Here is an 18,465-nt window from a genome sequence, read left to right as displayed (position 1 = left end):
AATACCAACATTACTCCACCTACCACCTCTACAGAGAGCACTTAGCGCTTCTACAGAGAGTTTAAGTTTTACATCTCCATTTTTCATGATCAGCCTCAGACAACTCTACTCACTTCCAAACACCCGTCATCTCCCAATATCAGCAATATAAAAGCCAATAATTGGTCTCAGAAAAAAAATAGACCCCTCATGGGAACAGAGTATATATTCCACCTGCAAACATGGCTGCCCCCTGCCCCCATGGGTGTTTAAGCTGAGAGATGCTATCAACAGTCCAACATTTACATCACCTGGATCCAAAAACTGCCTGTACCAATTACACTTACATTATACCAGTACATACCCGTAGGCCAGGCATGTAAAATACCTTGCTGGGTGTTGCCAGTAGGCATCTCCAAATGTGCTAACACCTTGGCATCCAAGAGGAGGAAGGATCTGCCATCTGAGTACTCAGGTAGACAGTCCGGTCCCCACCAGCAGCAGATATAGCACATATCAGTTTCCATTAAAATACACATTACTTGGACAATACTCAACACAGAAGCTGCAGGGGCACTGCCCATCACCTGTCTTAGTCAGCACCCAGGTGAAAGATGTTTCCTGAAACTGTGTACTCTCTACATTCATTACCATGACTTGCATGTCCGGTAGTAATTTGGAACTTGTATAGGTGGGCCAGCTTTGATAGCTTATGTCAGTACAGACCTCCGTGAAAAACCCTTCCAAAAATCTGAATCAATGCTCATAGACTAGTCCCTAGCACTAAAATGTTTATTTATTTAAGGATGGAGAGCTGTGACCAACAACATGTACATGCAGAGAAATGACATTCTTGAACTGGAGGAAAAATTTAAATTACTGCAGTGGTAAATGTAAATCAGTTCTGAGACCCAGCCACCTAATTGTCCATTAGGATATCAAAAAACAGATACTTCTTTTAATTTAATAGTCTTCTAAAAGGGAACCCAAGAAAATGTTAAGCATTACTCATGGTGGAACTACAGGATGGAGCTTTCGACTCATGACTCATCCAATATAAGTGAAAGCAGTTCATAAGCAGATTCTGAAAAGTTTCAAAGCACAAGATGAATTTACCTTTAAATAAACCATTTCAGTAAAAAGGAAAAAAAAAAAATCAGTTACAGGAAACATAGGACAGTGGTTACAGCTAGGGAATGAAAATAAGAAAGTCATCCTGCTTTCTACAAGGTTTGTTACCAACTTCCAGGCTGCAGAGCAAGTTATTGAACTTTTCCACATCCTGAAGTGATGGCATATTCAATGTTTCTATTCTTGTCAGTGCCCAAGTGACTGATTAAATGTACAACAATATTTTTGGAGTGGGTTTTTCTGTAGTTTTGTTTAAAGCCCTTGAACCTCAAGTTGATTTTGAAATTTCTAACCAAGTCTAGTTCTGAGAATTGAAGAGTTTATAGCTGTGAAACTGGAATGCCTAGTACACAAAAAAAAAAAAAAAAAATTAAAAGAATGGGGGATGATTGACCACTGACAAGAGATAACTGAAGGGGAGTTCAGTAGTTAAAAACATGGGGAAAAGGCCAGGAACTTTAACTTCCTAGAATCTCTAAAAGACTGGAAGAATAAAGCAGAGCAAATTCAAAACTCAGATAGAAAATTCTTTTTCATTAAATTTTGCCACTAATGAAGTCACTGCAACTCAGCAGCTGGTATCACAGAATGGCTGAGGTTGGAAAGCACCTCAGTAAACCTCACAGAAGAGCGCATTTATGGGTAATAGAAGTTATCAATTTTTTATTTTTTTATAATCAATTCTTGCACCTCAGGACAGTTGCTACCTGTATTGCTTACTCCTCTTCACATCTCAATGAAAGTTTGGCTTCTGATTCTAGCTGAACACCAACCTCTTCCAGGATAACGTGGAGCTGAACAGAAGAACTAGAGGCAAGCCCGGGGCCAGGAGGAGTCAATGGGAAGGACATAGACACATTAAAGCACCCAACAGACCTAACTGTGATTTCAGCAGTGAAATAAATCCAAACTGTATGCTACATTTAGGAGTTAAAATTGACTGGGTCCTTTCTAAAATCACAAGTACAAAACACAAACTCCTGCAAATAATTATCAGGTCATATACCCATAAAGGTCAAGAGAAGATATTTTATTACCTGCTCATCTTACTTATTTACGGAATAGAGCCAATATTAGTCAGCACAAGTAGCTGTTTGCAAGCAAGAAGGCTTCAATCAGTAAGGAAGGAAGGTAATTAAAATGAGGGAAATCCAAAACAAAGTTATACCTACCAATCATGTCATCTAAATTGTACTATTTTATTCATTAAAAATAAAGCTTTGAAACAAAGATGCCAAATTTATGCAAGTTCTTGATTATGTTTCTGCCGAGGGAGCATGTAATTTACAAGAAAGAGGACTTAAAGCTTTAAGTGCCTCTGACTTAATTCAGCATGCTGTATTGATGGTCCCATTTAGATGATTCCATTTTAGGCCCCTCTAACGCATTAAAGGCATGACTTACTCACATCCATTTGGCTAATGATCCCCTACTGCTCTAAAGTAAATGACAGCTATTTACAGTAAATTATTCAATTAGATAGAGGGAAGTGCAGTATTCATTTTATATTGTTTGACATGGCAAAACAGAAGTGTGCAGGAAGGCAGGTGGGGCATTTTAATCTTTCAGAATCAATTGTTTAATCCACAGCAAGAAAATATGCTCCACAATACTCATCACCATCAGAATTTTATTGTAAACATTCTAAGAGATACTGAAGTGTTGCAACTCCAGATAATATAATTCTACCCACTTCAGAAGTCAGTCATCATACAATGCAAGGAATGCTACTAGCCAGTATCATATAGAACTGCTTTGCTGTAAGCATAATTTCAATTTACAGATGAGGGAATTTTTCTTTCTTTAAATACATGCTAACATGTATCTAGGAAACCAAATTCCCCTTTAAAAAAAATTTAGAAGTGAGCAATCCCAAATCCCATTTATTTATAATGGGATTTATACTACTAATTGTCTACCTCACTCTCAGAAACAGGACAGTCTCCCAAGGCATTTGGACAGGGGGATATTTTTATTTCCTGTAATCCAAAGAAAGGACAATTCAGCTGCCCTTACAAATTAAGGAAGGGGATTCAGAAAAATAATCAAATAAAGGACAAGCTAGCTAAAGGAGAATTTCTCTTTATTATGGGTATAAGATCACAAAGTCCAAGGCACAGGTAAAGCTGCTATGCATCTTGAGCCTGCCAGTGACCATGCTTTGCACAGTTCCCAGGTCTCCTAGCATTTAACAGAGGGAAAGAAGGAACAGTATCATGTCTGAGCCCTCTTAGCTTGCCCTGATTTTGGAGACACTTCTGAAAACCTGGAGCACTGCAGAACAAGTTCCAGGCACCCCCAATAGAAGAACACTTTCCTCTGGCTGTCTTGCCAATGCATTTAATCTTCTACAGGCAGAGGGCCAAACTCAGCAGGCACAGCTTCTGCTAAGTTTAATGGAAGTTGCACTTGCCTACGCCAGCAAGTGAAATTTGCCTCAGGGACTACGAGCATCACAAAACAAAATACAACTCTAGCCAGCTTCTGCATGCAAAGGGCATATTTGAAAGGCTACAGAATGGACTAATAAGTTTTCCTTTGTTTCACCTCCTCTAAACCTGCTGGCACAACGAAACCCTTCCTACTCTTCACATGTATTCACGCACTTCCATGAGCCAGCTGTTTGTAGTGATGGGCTTTGTCAGAAGACCAGCTTACTGCCGCTAGACTTCCTGTGGGCTTAACTGACATTTTGCCCACATATGCAAAAGCGCTGGCCACCTCCAACACACAGCACCTGAATTCCTAAGGAAGGTCTGCATTTCAGTCGCTCTAGGGGCAATTTTCTGCAATTTGATTCTTATTTTGCTAGCTACCTTCCCCTCTTATGAAGGATTTATCATATTTTAAGTCCTAGCTCCACAAGAACCAAATATATCTATCAAATATTGGTCCAGATCTTCAGTAGCTCTGAATGACAGATGCCATGACAATTCTTACTAGACAGGCTACTCCATTATTACTTGCAGAAACTCAAAAGTCCCCTCTATTTGAAACACTTTTTAGAGGATATTATAATACAAGTAATACTAATAACAATGCTAGAGCTTAGCAAGGAGTACTGCAGTGTTTCAGTCTCTATAGTGGCTCTCTGCTTTACCTACACCTCTTCACACAATGTCTTCCTTGTTCTCCCTCCTGCTCTCAGACTAAACATACTGATATCTGCTAACATTCCCCTGGTGCACAAGCAAGCAGCTCAGACTTGCATTCTTTAACTATGCGATGATCCTCCGAGAAGTTCCACAGTTACTTTCGGCTGAAAAATTACCTGCCTGAAAGGCACTAAGTTAAACCAGATTGCAAGCTAAGGTCTTCATCTAGTAAGAAGTTCAGGATAGTGAAAACATTTAGCATTGCCCTTGAAATCACCCAGCAAGCCAAAACTAATAATAATAATAATAATTTCAGATGGGAAAAAAAAAAAAAGGAATAGTGTGAATTTGAATCCACATTTTTAATAGTTTAATTCACTAAAGTGGACTTCTCTTCACTAAATAATTAACATTTGTATTTCTGTAGTTCTGAAATCCCCCAGATAGCCAAACAGGAAAGTCCAGAGCAACTGAGATATTCAAGGTACCTTGCCAATAAAGCTGCTACCCATCATAGCTTCTCTGAGTAGTATTTAAAATGAAATATTGTGCGTACATAATAGTATACATATTTCTGAACAGTTGTTCAGCACAGGCTGCTTAGAGTAACCAAAGCTAGAAGACACTGAATTGGAGGAGGCTGGAGGAGCCAATGCTGCACCTCTTTTTCCCTGACTCCTCACAGAGGTCCCTCCCTGGGATCAAGCTGTGATGGGCTGTGCTAGGTGCACATGCAGGTGTTGGTGGCACAGCTCAGCAGGCCACTCACGCCAGCAGCACCAGTGTGGCCTGGCTGGCTTGAGAATGTGGTTAGTATGGCTGACAAGAAAATAAGAGCATCAGTTGGAAGGAAGGACTTGGCCTAGGGTGAGTCACTTGACATCACCTCCTTTTAGATGGCACAGGGAGGAACGTTTAGGCACAGGGACTTACAGCTTCCATGCCCTCATCCTCACTTACAAAGAGTCCCTGCTGTCCCTGTCATTCAGAAATTTCTCCAGAACAAGCACCTTAACTGCTCCAGACAGACTTGATTCACAACCAGTATTTCCAGAACATTCAGACATGCCTTGCTGAGAGGCAGAACACGGTGCAGTTATATCAAAATACAGCACAGCTTCTCTCCTCCACCTTATGCAGGTGCACTGCACTCTCATTCATATTGCAATTAACAGACATCAGGGCCCAGGAGCACTCATCAGCTAGAATATGGCAGAATGATTAGTGCCCCCAACCCTGCTCCCATAACATCAAATTTGGTTTGTTTTGAGGGTGTTTTCTGAAAACCTTTGACATCATTTTCTAGCTATGGTAATACTTAGATAAAAAAAAGCAACAGATAACATTTCCATATGAGGTATTGAGTATGCTATCTTGTAATGGCCCCTCTCCCTAATTTCATAATGCATACATGTTTAAATAAATCATACACAGAACATTTTTTACAGCACCAACCACAAAGTAGAACCACTCCCTGAGGCTTTCCAGGTCTCCCACAATTGCAGCAGCTTTTTAATACGTCTGTAGAAGTGGAAGGCTAGCATTTATTTATTAATATTTTTTCCTCAACAACCAGAAATCACCTTCTCCTCACAAGTCTTATGAATGCTCTCTGCAGTCTTATACTTTGTTGCTAGAAATGGGAGGAGAAAAAGCAAGAGCAGTCTCAAAGGATATGAGAAAGATATGAAAGAAGCATTTACTCTAGAGAGGCACGTGCATTGAAAGGGACCGTGATTTGGTCTGAAAAACAAGCAAAAGATGTGACATGAGAAAGCCTCCTTACACCCTAAGCTTCTAGCTTTGCATATCAGTCTGTTGGAGACAGTAAATCCCTGGAGCTTCAGTAATGATGAGAACACATTTCAGGCACAGTGCTGTTACATGTTATTCATATGTCCTGCAACCAGACAATCCATGTTGGCTACATTTTTCTCTTGAAAATCAACACGATAATTTGGCTTTTTGTCTTTTAATCCTCCTAACTTTTCTTCATTTAATGATTTTTCCAGAAGTGCTTAAAGTCAAGTGTATTTTGAGAAGTTAGTTACAAAATCTTGCATATAAAGACTCAAATGCCTATAAATAAATGAATACCCTGTTTTCTGGAATTCTAATCATTTCTGCTTTCTATTTCATCCCCATTAGAGGGCAATCTCCAGAGCATTTTTATGACTGCCGTATATTCATTCCTGTTTTTTTCCTTTAAAGGAAGTCTATTGATTAACTGATTTTGTAACTTGCATTCACGTGCAGGTCCCAGCAGAAAAAATAAAGCGCATATGAATATTGAGACCTTTATATCTTATAAGGTAGAAAGATATCAGCACTACTAAGGCAAATCTCTTTCTAGTTCAAAATCAACCTAGAGATATTTATTCCAAAAGCCATCTATCAGCAGGGTGATGCCATACAATGCTATGCATGTGAGAGCTCCAAACTGGCACCAACAAATCTATTTTCCAAACATCAGTCATCATGGCCCTGCAGATGCTGTTCTGAAGCTGAGATGCAAGACTGATTAATGTGGTGCTTTAGACAAACTAGGGGGGCTCTGTTGCTTGAAAGATGCAGAAATCTCTACACCTCACTTGCTATATAAATCAGTATCCAACAGTTCTGTGTAGTATGGCCATGCTGTAACATTTTGAGAGAAATCCAGCTCCAAGTATGTGCTGACCTCACGATCACTAATGAACATTTTGTCAGGGTGAGACTCAATGCTGAATTTTTATTAAATTGGCCATGTAACCCAGGGCTAGCAGGAAGATTTGCTGATTAGCATGGGCACTTGGAGAAGGCAGGGGGATGGAGCCCTGGGTGTACTAACACTCCTCGATCTCCTAGCTTCTTGCCCCCTCTCTGTTGCCAGCAATTGCTCCTGTAACCTCTTCTAGCTGTCAAACACCGTCACCAGGCATACACCCAACCTTCCAGTAATGACTCCATGAAAATAGAAAATCAAATCAGACTTTCTTTCATCCATATCCAGGTTTCTGTGAGCACCTTAAGTAGAAAGTAAGAAGGGGGAAAAAAAAAAACAGCCACACAACACACCTAAAGTAATCTTAGTTCAGCTGTGATTTGGCAAAAATCCTAGGCAGCAACACGATTTTCCTTTTAGCTAGCAAACAGATCCCATTTCCCTTTTTTCCAGGGCCCACATCCATATATTCAACTATAGTTTTGGTATCAGCATTTATAGCTTTCATATGGTTGCTATTTCTAAGGAAACCACTTCCTCAGTATAAACACAGTTAGTATATTTTCTTTATTTTTTTTTTAACGTTACTCTGGATTTGGCAGAGTATCTATAAGAGTGGGGGAGAGGGGAGAGACCACAATGGATAGAAATAATAGGACCAAAAGAAATTAAAGGTAAGTATGTTTCTTAAGAGACAGGAAATAGAACATAAAAAAGGCACTGGGAAATTATTTTTTCAAGTTTGCCTTCTGTCTTTCTTTTCTCAGTACGAGCATCTCAGCTATTCAGATCTCTTTTTTGGGTGGGGGGGGGAACTTCATGTAAACAGTGAAAATTTATCTGCATAAGGACTAAAGCAGCCAGATCACCATCTTCGCTACTATTGTTTGCCTGGGTGCTGTTAGGTCTACTTCCCAGGGACCACAGTGTCCTGGGGATGGCAGCAGCTTTGCTCACCTGAACTGTCTTGGATAAGACACAGCCATCGCTGTGACAGTAGAAAACACCAAGAATTTACATAAGTGCAGTCTGTAGCACAACTACATCATGGTGGCTAGCTAACAGCAGCAAAGGCAACCCAGTCTGCAGCACAGACTGGGCATTTTTCTGCCTCCATTTTCTTTCTGTTCTAAACAGCTGAGCATGAGGCGAAAATAAAGCCTGCTCCAGCAGGCAAGGGACAGGCTTGGTTTTTATTTTGCAATCTCAGTACTAAGTTTACAAACAGCAATTACAAAGTATGTAAACTCTTCAGGCTCCAAGACAAAGACTGGCATTAAATACTGCAGGGCTTTTAAAGGAGATATAACCCCAGTGCTCGTCTTGCCCTGGACTGAGATACAGTCTCTCAGGAGCAGGCCTTTGCCTACCTTAACAGTTTACAGATCAATGCATTAAACTGGTAAAGACAAGTCTAAGAAACAAGAGCACGTTTCAGTCTGCCATCGATGTGTTGCATGGATTGACGTCAAGCATTGCAGCCGCTTGATCCATCACACTATAACAGAATGATTTTTTTGACACATAATAAATAGTGCCTACAAAAAAGCAGCCAGCCACCCATCCTGAAACATCGCACCTGGCCTGTAACAAACAGGAGTCCGGAAAAAAAAACAAAGATCCACTATTGGCACAATCAATGCATTCAAACTCCCTTGCATTTGGGAAAGACATGCTTAAATCCCATAAGCAGCGTATGCTTGGCAGTATAGTTCCTTTTTGTGAACAAAGTCAACATTTGCAAGTTACTCAGATTCTGATCTTTGAGTACAAGTTGACCTAGTTTTAATTCTTCCTGAGCTTGCCTCTTTGAATAGGTTTGCTTTGTCAACTGCAATGCTTGGCAAAGTATGGAACCTAGTCAGCCCTTAAAGATCACTCCCAACAATATTTTTATATTTTCTCATGGCAGCTTTCTGATAACTCCAAAATTAATGTATATATATATTATGCCTGTTTCATCTGCCATTGGAAATTCATCTGTAATCTTAAAACAGCTGATGTTCACCAGGTCTTTCAGTTCCAGTGAACAAATTTTCAAATATGTTTTTTCTCCAAATGAAAGAAGATCTTGTGAAGCAGATGTTGAAGAACAAGATATTTCAAGGAATCAATCAAATTCAAAGGATCGGGTTTTCAAATGAAGAAAACATAGCAAAAGGCATCAGAATTCTTTTATAAATTTTATGTACACTCATTCTCTGGGTCAAATGTATGGCTTCCAGGCTAACAAAGAAGATCTCTGACATCTGAATTGGAAAATGACTTTTCTGAAACTAAATATAACGTTTTAATACAGATCTATTAAGAACATAACCTGGAGTGAAGCAACAGTTTCCATTTTACTGGAGGACAGCAAGGATGCCAGCAAGAGATGGCAATCACGGAACAGAGCCAGTTTATACCAGATGAAAATACGGCTCACTCCCCTTGCCATAGAGAGCTACAATCCAAAAATACTGTGCAATGACCCAGGTTTATTAACACGTACTTCCTCTGAAATTTTCATATCCTGTGCTGACGTAGGTAGTGACCTAGATATATGTGATGTATATGAGGTACATGTGATACGGGTATATGTGATGCAATGAGCCATCTCTGGAGAAAATGCAGCATCTCTGGGTATCACTTCCCTACACAGAGAACTTGATCCAAGTTATAAATGCTGTGCTTTTTTTTTCCCCCTATACACTGGTCTGTTATCTTGCAGCATGGGGCTGGTAATTAGAAACAGAGAGCTGCTTTTCTGCAGGATCAGAGCACAGGCCAGAACTATCATTTCTAAAGTTCTATAAAGGATATATAGTTGTTATTTTAATATTAACAACTAGACAGACGTGATCAGCAACCAGACAGTAAAGAAAACACTCATTTCTCTTGTCACTATTAGCTAGAGCATATGAAGAATAATTTTAAGAGCAAAAGACTTTGGAGGCACGTCACAAAAAGCAGAAACATTTAGTTGCCCTTCCTAAAGATTTGCTACTTCATCAACAATTTCTAGGAACTAGTTACTATAAGCTGTGTGCTACGAAGGATTTTGATCACACAAAATGTTCAACTAATAAATTAATTAGTAAAACATCACATTAATTACTGCACTAATTAAAATAATCTGCCTTGAAGAAAATGAAATACAGATATCCGTATCACTATGAAGAAAGGCAATGTTCACTTCCAGTCAAAGACTGAGATCTTGGCTCTGGTGTTCACCTCGTTTTGCAGCAATTACAACCATGTTTACAGCTGCAAAATTTAAAAGCAATCAGATCAACCAAGAAGTCAATAAGAAATCATTCCTTCTAAAAGCAAACCGAACCTTTGGATTACATGACATAAAAAGGCTCACATTTGTGTTTAGAAGTAGTTTTCAAAGCTATGAATCAAAAACAAGAGAGAAGCCAACGTACTAATGCAATATAGATGTCAAGTTCTATTTGTTTTTCACAACATTGAAACCCAGTTTAGTACTTAGGCATGACATTTACTTTTATGTCTTTTAATCCATGTCTGTTGTCCTAACAGACAAGCAGACAGATACCCTATGAGCCACTTTTTCATACTAAAGGACATCTGTGTGCATTTCTGCCTGTTGTGGGCCTGCAGAGAGGAGAGCAGGAGAGAAGCAATAAATGCTCTAGCCTTGCATGGGTTTATTGCAGCTGTACGCTGCACTGAGCACCATCATACTTCTGAAGGAAAAACTAAATCCTACCTCCTACCCGAGAAACTGCCACACTTCTACACACTCCCTCTTCAGTAACCACTACAAAGAAGCTGGCAGAGCTGAAGTCAGAGAATTGCTCCAAGATACATTTAGTATCATTGAATTAATAGGCTTACCAGGAAGGGGATGAATGCTGTTACACCTTGTTAATAAATAAATAAAAACCAATGATGTCCAATTTTTCCCTCTCCTTTTTAATCCAGAGAAAAGGCATTAGGCACAAGTTCCATGCACACAGTGCAGACATATAATGTCACAGAACAAGTGAGGTGACAATTCAGTTGGTTTTGTGTCAATTCACCATTACTCAGTCACAAATAATTAATTTAGATAGGCTCACTATAGAGGAGAATGAGAGGTGGAGTTTTTTGGTTTTGTTGTTGTTTAGTAACTTTATATTTCTACCCAAGATTTAAAAGTTGATGATCCTAACAGACAACTAACATGGCTCTTTTTCTGGACAGAAGTAAAAAAGCATTTGCCTCATATCTACATATTAATCCTCATATTCACCAGCTATGTCCTTGCAAATGATTTCAAGCTAGTGTACCTAGCCCCCAGTGCTGGCAGAGTATAACCACATCTGTTCAAACTTCCTTCCACTTTTCTTATAACGTGTGGAGACAGTGATTTGGAGAATGAGAAATAATGCAGCACCTTTGGCAACATGCTTCCCTTCAGCTTCTCTCCCTCTTGTTTCTTCCCATCACCAGAGTCAAGGAGCAGCTGCTGTGCAGGCTTCACACTGGCTTGTAAGAGTCCTCAAAAGTTGTTCTCTTAGGATACCATCTGCAGGACCTGTACAACCTCAGCCATCTATCCAATAATTATGTACTCAGAAACTGACTTCAAATCAGTCAAGCAAATAGTTTTCACTCATACAGTGTATAAGGCTCTACTAATTTTGCCATTCTTGTGAACAGTGTCCTGCCCGTTAGTTTGGATACCACTGGAATATCAGATACTACTAAACCAAAGCCTTGGTCAGCAGTTGACGTAATGTTGAAAGCAGACTCAATTCCCTTTACTTCTGCTGAAGCAAGGAATGAAAGCTGAGCTCATGTTTTGTTACCAAAACAGAATTTTTAGAATACAAGTGAAAGGGCCAATTCAGCCCTTTTGAAAATCTGCGTAACCTCAAAATCATAGGCAGGTCCATGATGCAATTAACACAACTAGTATCACATTCTCGGGCTTGACTTATCAGGCATGCTTTTGGAATTACAAGTTTATATATGTCTGGCTGGAGGAACAGCAGTACTGGTGCTCATTTGCAAAAGATCAGCATTTAGTTGCTAAAAAATCATTCTAAGTTTTTTAAATATAAGTAGAATTCTTCTGGTAATCATATCCTCCTGAGTTTCTTCCTTAGCCCAGTTTTTGGTACTGGAAACTGCTGAAGTCCATATATCCCAGACAGACTCATAAGCTGGGAAGAGAGTGTACCTAAAGCTGGAACAAAACCCCTCTGCCTGAAAAATCGCCTTATCCAGTGAAGAACTGCTGCATTCTCCCTTCCTGAGGGCAAAAGAGACCCTCAATCAACTTGTAAAAATCTGCTTTAGAAGAAACACAACAGGAAGTCTGCAAGCTATAACAGTGCAAAGTGGGCAAGCACAGTCCAGTTCCTGCTGCCTGAATCATTACAGCTCCCAGCCTTGGTTCAGCTTTCTTCACATCAGCCAGGACCATATGCTGTTCTATGCTGAAAAGTCATTCACATTTAATCCAGCTAGTTTATGCTATAAACACCTTTTTAAAAATTCATTGCATGCAGGATTTGCCATCCAGCCTCCCAATTCCTGAAGAATGCATGTAGAAACTTTACAAAATGGAAAGGTATCATCACCAAAGACAGAGGGGCATGTAATGCAATCATGAAACATAAGCAGAATCAAGCTCAACAGCCCTCGCTTTCTAATGTAACTAATACATCATTTATGATGGTTTGCTGTTAGCTGCAAGTTTTTACCTGAACACATTTTGTTTCAAAGGAAAGGCAAGACGATCAGCTGTTGCTAGATGTGCTTTATCTTTGGCTTCATGCTAAGTGACAATATAGAAATATAGCAGCCCTCAAACTCACCTCTTTTTTCAGGCCAGAATACAAATAATTCCTTCTCTATTCTGACTTACTCAACAAGATTGCAATTCTCTTTCAAAAGCCTCAAAGCTCTGGAAGGAGATTATTTTCTGTTGTTCGTGGGGTTTTTTTACAAAACCCTTTAAACATGCTTGCATATCTAATAGCAAGATAATGTAGAATCTTACATACTATCAGAAACAGTAAACAAGGGGAAAAGAGCAACCAAACAAAAATAACATATCTGTGTTATATAACCTAAGAAAACAGCTGTAAATCCAAAGAAATTCTTGCTTTAAACTTACACTGCTTAATGTGCAAAAATATCCAGGGCTTCAGTTCTGCCAGGATCCCAGTCCAGCTAAGTACTTAAGGATGTTCATAGGAACCAAAATGAAAAACCTCACATGTTTAAAATCTGACACCTGCTTAAGTGCTTTGCTACATTAGGGCCAGCAACCTCAGCACTTCTCAGCTAAGCTGCTTGTGAATCTTCACTGAAATTAGTTGCATTGTCCTTCACTGCTTGCCTTCAACCTCTTCAGCCACCCTGTGGTACGGAGCATGGGCCACCTGAGACTTGACTGGAACAGCTGCTGTTTTTCCATTAAAATGCACCGAGTAAAAGTGGTTACTAAGCTTTCAACATAGCTCCTGAAGAAATTAAAGAGAAACCTCGTACAGAAAGTTTCAGTAAGAAAATACTGAAAAGGACATGCCCCCTCTTGTGACTGCTTAGACTTGAAACCTTTCTTAATGCCTGCTAGGAATGGCTGCACAGCATACCTACCTGAACGGCCGTTGGGAAGCAGCAGCTCCTGGTAGCTCGTTTGGAAGTGAGGCACTTTTCTGGACACACGTGGTCTTCTGCTTAGAGCACCAGTCTGATTCCTGGTTCCCACACAGCCCCGTAAGTCACTTAAGCAAAACAGGAAGCCAGGAAGATATAGAGCATATGCTAAAGGCATTTTATTTATTTCATTGAGATTTGAGCATGTTCTTTGTCAAACAAAGAAAATTTCTGCTTTGTTGAAATATAGGCTTGTGTGTTACCTTCTACAAAACAAGAAACATTAAGTAGCAAAGGACTATTCTTCTTTTTCATTTGCCATTTAATCAGTAAACTATACAGAAGTGAAAAAACTTCCAGTCTATTTTATCCTCCATTGTGTGAACATAACTCTCAGTTAAAGACTATTAGACTAAATTGAATAACTCTAAGACAGGAAAATTTGGCCAAATCACTTTTTTTTAGACTAATTAAATATACACAGGTTGTAGTTGGCAATCTATTTCAAATGATAAAATGAGACACAGCAATATGCTGTACAGACTTCCACTGCTTTCATCCTAGAAACAGAATGTGTAACAACCACGTCTTCAGATATGTGTTGCAATGAAGAAATAGTACAAAAAAAAACATAGCTGACAGGCAAACAGTGGTCTTGAAAATGGCAATATAGATTCACACAGTAAAAAAGAGCATAAGTGGCAGTGATCTTGTGAATAAGAAGTTGAGTACAGGACAATAATATTACAACTCAAATTCAGATGATAATTAGTTTACCATTTAGTAAAAAGAAAAACAAGGGATGGCAAATTAAAGTTGTTTTGGTTATATGAAACTTTGTCTTCTTCTTTACCAATACCCTAATGAATCTCTCCAGATACTTTCCCTTCTGGTAGCAAGGAGTGATAATGGCTATGCGGCTGTCAGGAGGATAATGTTCTAACACACGAACCAGGTGTCAGCACACCAGGGTGACAGCACAGTGGCTGACAAGCACCTGCCTCTTCATCATTCAGCCTTCTGATCCCTTGAAATATTGCCTTATACAGGAACTATTTGCACAAACATGTATTTTGAACATCAAAAATGACAACTCACACAATCAGTAGGAAGCTATGTTACAAGGAAAAAGCATATGGAAGTATTTAAGTATCTTCCTCCCTTTAAGTAATTTTTAAAAAACAGTTTAGCATGAACCTTGCCTGAAAACACAAGTATAACTCTGCCACTGTCTTACTGAGAGAGAACCTCAAAAATTCCCTGGTTCTAGTACTAACCTACCACGCCTGTTCCTCTTTACCCAGCAAGAAAAATACAAAACCCTACACAGGCAATTCCCCATGTGTAAAGCAGGAATATATACTTCTTCTGTCACTTTGAAATCTCACACACAGAACTTTTGAGGAGTCCTTCCATTGATCAGGTATCTCCCAACACACAGTGAACCCATTAATACATGAAACATCCCAATATTTTTGCTCATGTGCTACATAGCCATAATGCTGAAATCCCACATGTAGCTCTACCATACATAAAATTGTGCTGGCACTGTGTAAGTGAAGTGCACCTACTGCAGAGACATGGTCACAGTACTTAAATGCTGCAGCCTAGTACTCTCCAGAAGCTTCAAACTTCCTACACATGCATGGAACAACACGAGTACACGCAGATGGCCATGAGATCCCGGCCTGGCATATACTAATCTCATTTGGAGTTGGACTCAGTGATCTTTGTGGGTCACTTCTAACTTGGGATGTTCTATGATTCATTTATCCACCCAACAAGAAACATCTTTCATACCACTGGAAGGCAGCAGCCAGCATAACAATGCTCAAAGAGAACTTCAACCCACGCTCACATCCCAAAGGAGTGATAAGGACTCTCCAGAATGAATACAACAGTCCACTCTTGTGGGCCTTATTTATCAAGTGACCTGCTGACTTGTCAGCACAAGCACTTCTTTTTATCACCAAAGGTTCATAGGACCAGAGAATATTATTTTGATACTGCATCATAAGAAAATCTTACTTCACACTTGATTTAATTTTATTATTGCTTACCATTTCTAGCAGCACTTTAAACTCTAAATTTTACTCTTCTGTGGTAGAGCTGTAATAAACTTCACGTACACACAGAAAGGCCTAGCAGGTTTTGTAGTACTATCTTTAGCTTTCTTTTGACAATACTTTTTTTTTCCCATGCTGTAAGCACAGACTGCAGTATACCAAGACAAATTTTGATCAGCACTAATTGAAGAAAAACACTAAGTCTCTCACAAAGGGTTCCTGTCAACAGAGCTGACTTGCATTTAAGTTTGGTCAACTGCTCAGCCTTCGAACAACCTCACTGAATCCCCTTCCATCACTTCTATTATTTCAGAAGAATATTTTATTGTGGGGAAAAAAAACTAAACATCTCAAAAGTTCTCTCAGCATTTGCTTGTATTTTACTTTATTCACATGGTGGTTTTGATCCATTTGCACAGTATTTGAGGGCAACACTACAAAACAGTGCTCAGAGCCTGAGGGAGGCACACAGCCACTGCTGAAATAGAGTCACGACTCACTGTCTAGCTGCCTCTTCTTTCAAAGGGCTACGAGAATGGGCAAAGCTACCTCTTTGGCTAGAGGTAATTCCCCTTCTTGCTCTGCAGACTCCATTAAAGAGAACAGGATGCACAGCGAGGCTTTGCTTATTCCTTGCACAGTGTACTTGTACTGGGAGGCAGTAACCAACTTTAGTAGGAACACCTTGGAGGTTTCTGGCCTCCCTGATACTGCAACCCTCTTCTGAGACAAGTGAGCTTACTGTGAAACTGATACACCAGGCACTTTCACCCCTCAATAAATTTATGGAGCATAAAACCTTTCAGATAGTTCTAACAGAGGCTTTAAGTATCCAAGAGAATTAAAGAGATTACAGACGTTTCTACAGAGCTAAATCTTCCTTCACTGTGAGTAAACAGATTTCTACCATGAAACCTCTTCATTATTCTTTCAATAACTTGTCTATTAACAGCCTATCCACCGTATTTTTTATAAACGTATTGAGAAACCACTCCAGTTTAACTATTTTTCATATAAACATGATTAACTGTATAAACGAATTTGCAGAGCAATTCATTTGAATCTCCCTGATCTTTCAAAATAGCACTAAAACTATTATAAAATATAAGTTTTAAATACAGCCCGGTTTTTCTCTCATTAATATTAGGCGGGCACACAGCACTAATGCGCTATTAACACTGCCACCGAGACAAAGTACCTCATCGGCACTTACGAGTTCGGCATGGGTGGCTGCCTCATTTGACAGCAGAAGCCGCGTAAGACACCATGTGTGGTCCTTGGGAGAGGAAGTCCTGGGCGGCAGCGCTGCTGCGGGAAGGGACTGCAGCTTCCACGCCACCGTGAGAGATGCAAGCATGAGCAAAGCCCCAGAACAGACCAGGAGAAATATAAACAGATCATGAAAACATCACAGACATGGACAAGCAGACTAAACCCATGACAGGCATGTCCTGAACCACAAAGAACTTTGAGCAGGAGACAAGACTTCCTGAGTTTGACTGACTGCCACACAGTGGTCATGACCAGGCTTCAGGATTTGATTTCCTTGCTGCTTTTAGTCACTTCTTTCCCAAATCAACACTCTTATTTAACAACAAATGCAGCTGATTCCACCCTTTATGTGGAATGGAGCAAGTGTTTACTAGCTGTCCCAAAGCTGTGAAAGGCTCTGTCACGATAGAAAAAAAGGAAAGCAGAAGTTTTTGGCCATCCCAGTGTATCAAGCTATCACAGAGTAGGCACATAATTGTCATATCTTCATGCATCTGTTAACATTAAAAAATAGAGCAATGAATAGTAATCTTATACTACATTTGCGTAACAACCTCTTAAACAACATCCCTATGCAAAGTTCATCTCTTATTAAAAAAATGAGCTTGACAGATTATCTCTGCAAGAGTAGAAAGCTGTCAAACTTAAAAGGTTGCATTGTAGTTTCTCCCCACAGTTTTTGGCAAAAGAGATTGACTGTAACTTTTCAACATCCCTAGTAATTCACTGTCAAAAGGCAGAAGAATTTATAAACCTCTTGCGTAAGGTTATGTTAAAATTGCATCTATATTTACTGCAGATCTTACACATCTAAATCCATCAGTAAATATCCCTCAGTTTCCACAACACTGAAGCCATCAGGAACCCAGCGTATCAGAGATCAGGCAATGACGAAACCTCTGTCTTCCCACTTGAAATGTGTCATATGCAGATTGCGTATTGCCTGAAAGAATAAATAGCAAGTCCCTGACAAAAAGGTAAGGTAGGGATTTATTCTTGCTTTGCTTTTAGGTACCACATATTTGAGTTTCTACTCTACAAATTCCAGAAAGCCAAAGAGCAACCCAGAACAAATACCAACACAGCACAGTTTCTCCTGGTCTGGTACCGCCAATCTGCTGGTTTAGCACTTCCCGTAGGAAGACATCTCACTGCACAGCTGCTTTAACTTCAGTGTTTGTGGATACTGCCTACTAAGAATAAGATATCCATCCTTCTTGACTCCTGGATCCTGTTTTCATGCATGCCTATGACTAAATGTGACCCAAGTATTATTTTTGCTAACAATTTTCCCAATATTTACATTCCCACATGCATGTATATGTCGCTTAAAAATGAACAGTTGATCCAAAGTCCTCCTAGGAAAGTCATTACAGTATGTGCAATGAACCAAGTTCTCTCCTGAAGATGCTTATGATTATTTGGCTCCACAAAAGCAGATATCACACAACCCCCAAAACATATTTCCCTACACTCCCCACACAACTGTTTGTGATGCACCACAGCTATTTCCTCTTTCTGAGTGTGGACATAGTTGTGGTATCTCAGATAACACAGTGAGAACTGGGAAACAGTGACTTTATACTTGGAAAAATGATAGTTTGCATAGTGATTGCAA

General features: G+C 39.6%; 1 protein-coding gene across 7 annotated transcripts in view; it reads right to left on the bottom strand.

Annotated features, from left to right (window-relative positions):
- INSC (INSC spindle orientation adaptor protein) overlaps positions 1–18,465 on the bottom strand; it is a 145,239-nt gene that overhangs the window by 113,165 nt on the left and 13,609 nt on the right. The window contains exon 1 of one of the 7 annotated variants that reach the window (XM_066997435.1): positions 13,510–14,095. The exons of 5 other annotated variants lie outside the window; for them this stretch is intronic. In XM_066997435.1, coding sequence (XP_066853536.1) covers positions 13,510–13,687 — 178 coding nt within the window. In that variant the 5' untranslated portion in view covers positions 13,688–14,095. Of the gene's footprint in view, positions 1–13,509; positions 14,096–18,465 lie in introns of those variants that run through there. One more of the 7 variants, XM_066997434.1, reaches the window with a different exon arrangement.

This window comes from Anser cygnoides, chromosome 5 (genome assembly GCF_040182565.1).
Source record: "Anser cygnoides isolate HZ-2024a breed goose chromosome 5, Taihu_goose_T2T_genome, whole genome shotgun sequence".
NCBI lineage: Eukaryota > Metazoa > Chordata > Aves > Anseriformes > Anatidae > Anser > Anser cygnoides.
This window is presented reverse-complemented; position numbering and strand designations above follow the sequence as displayed.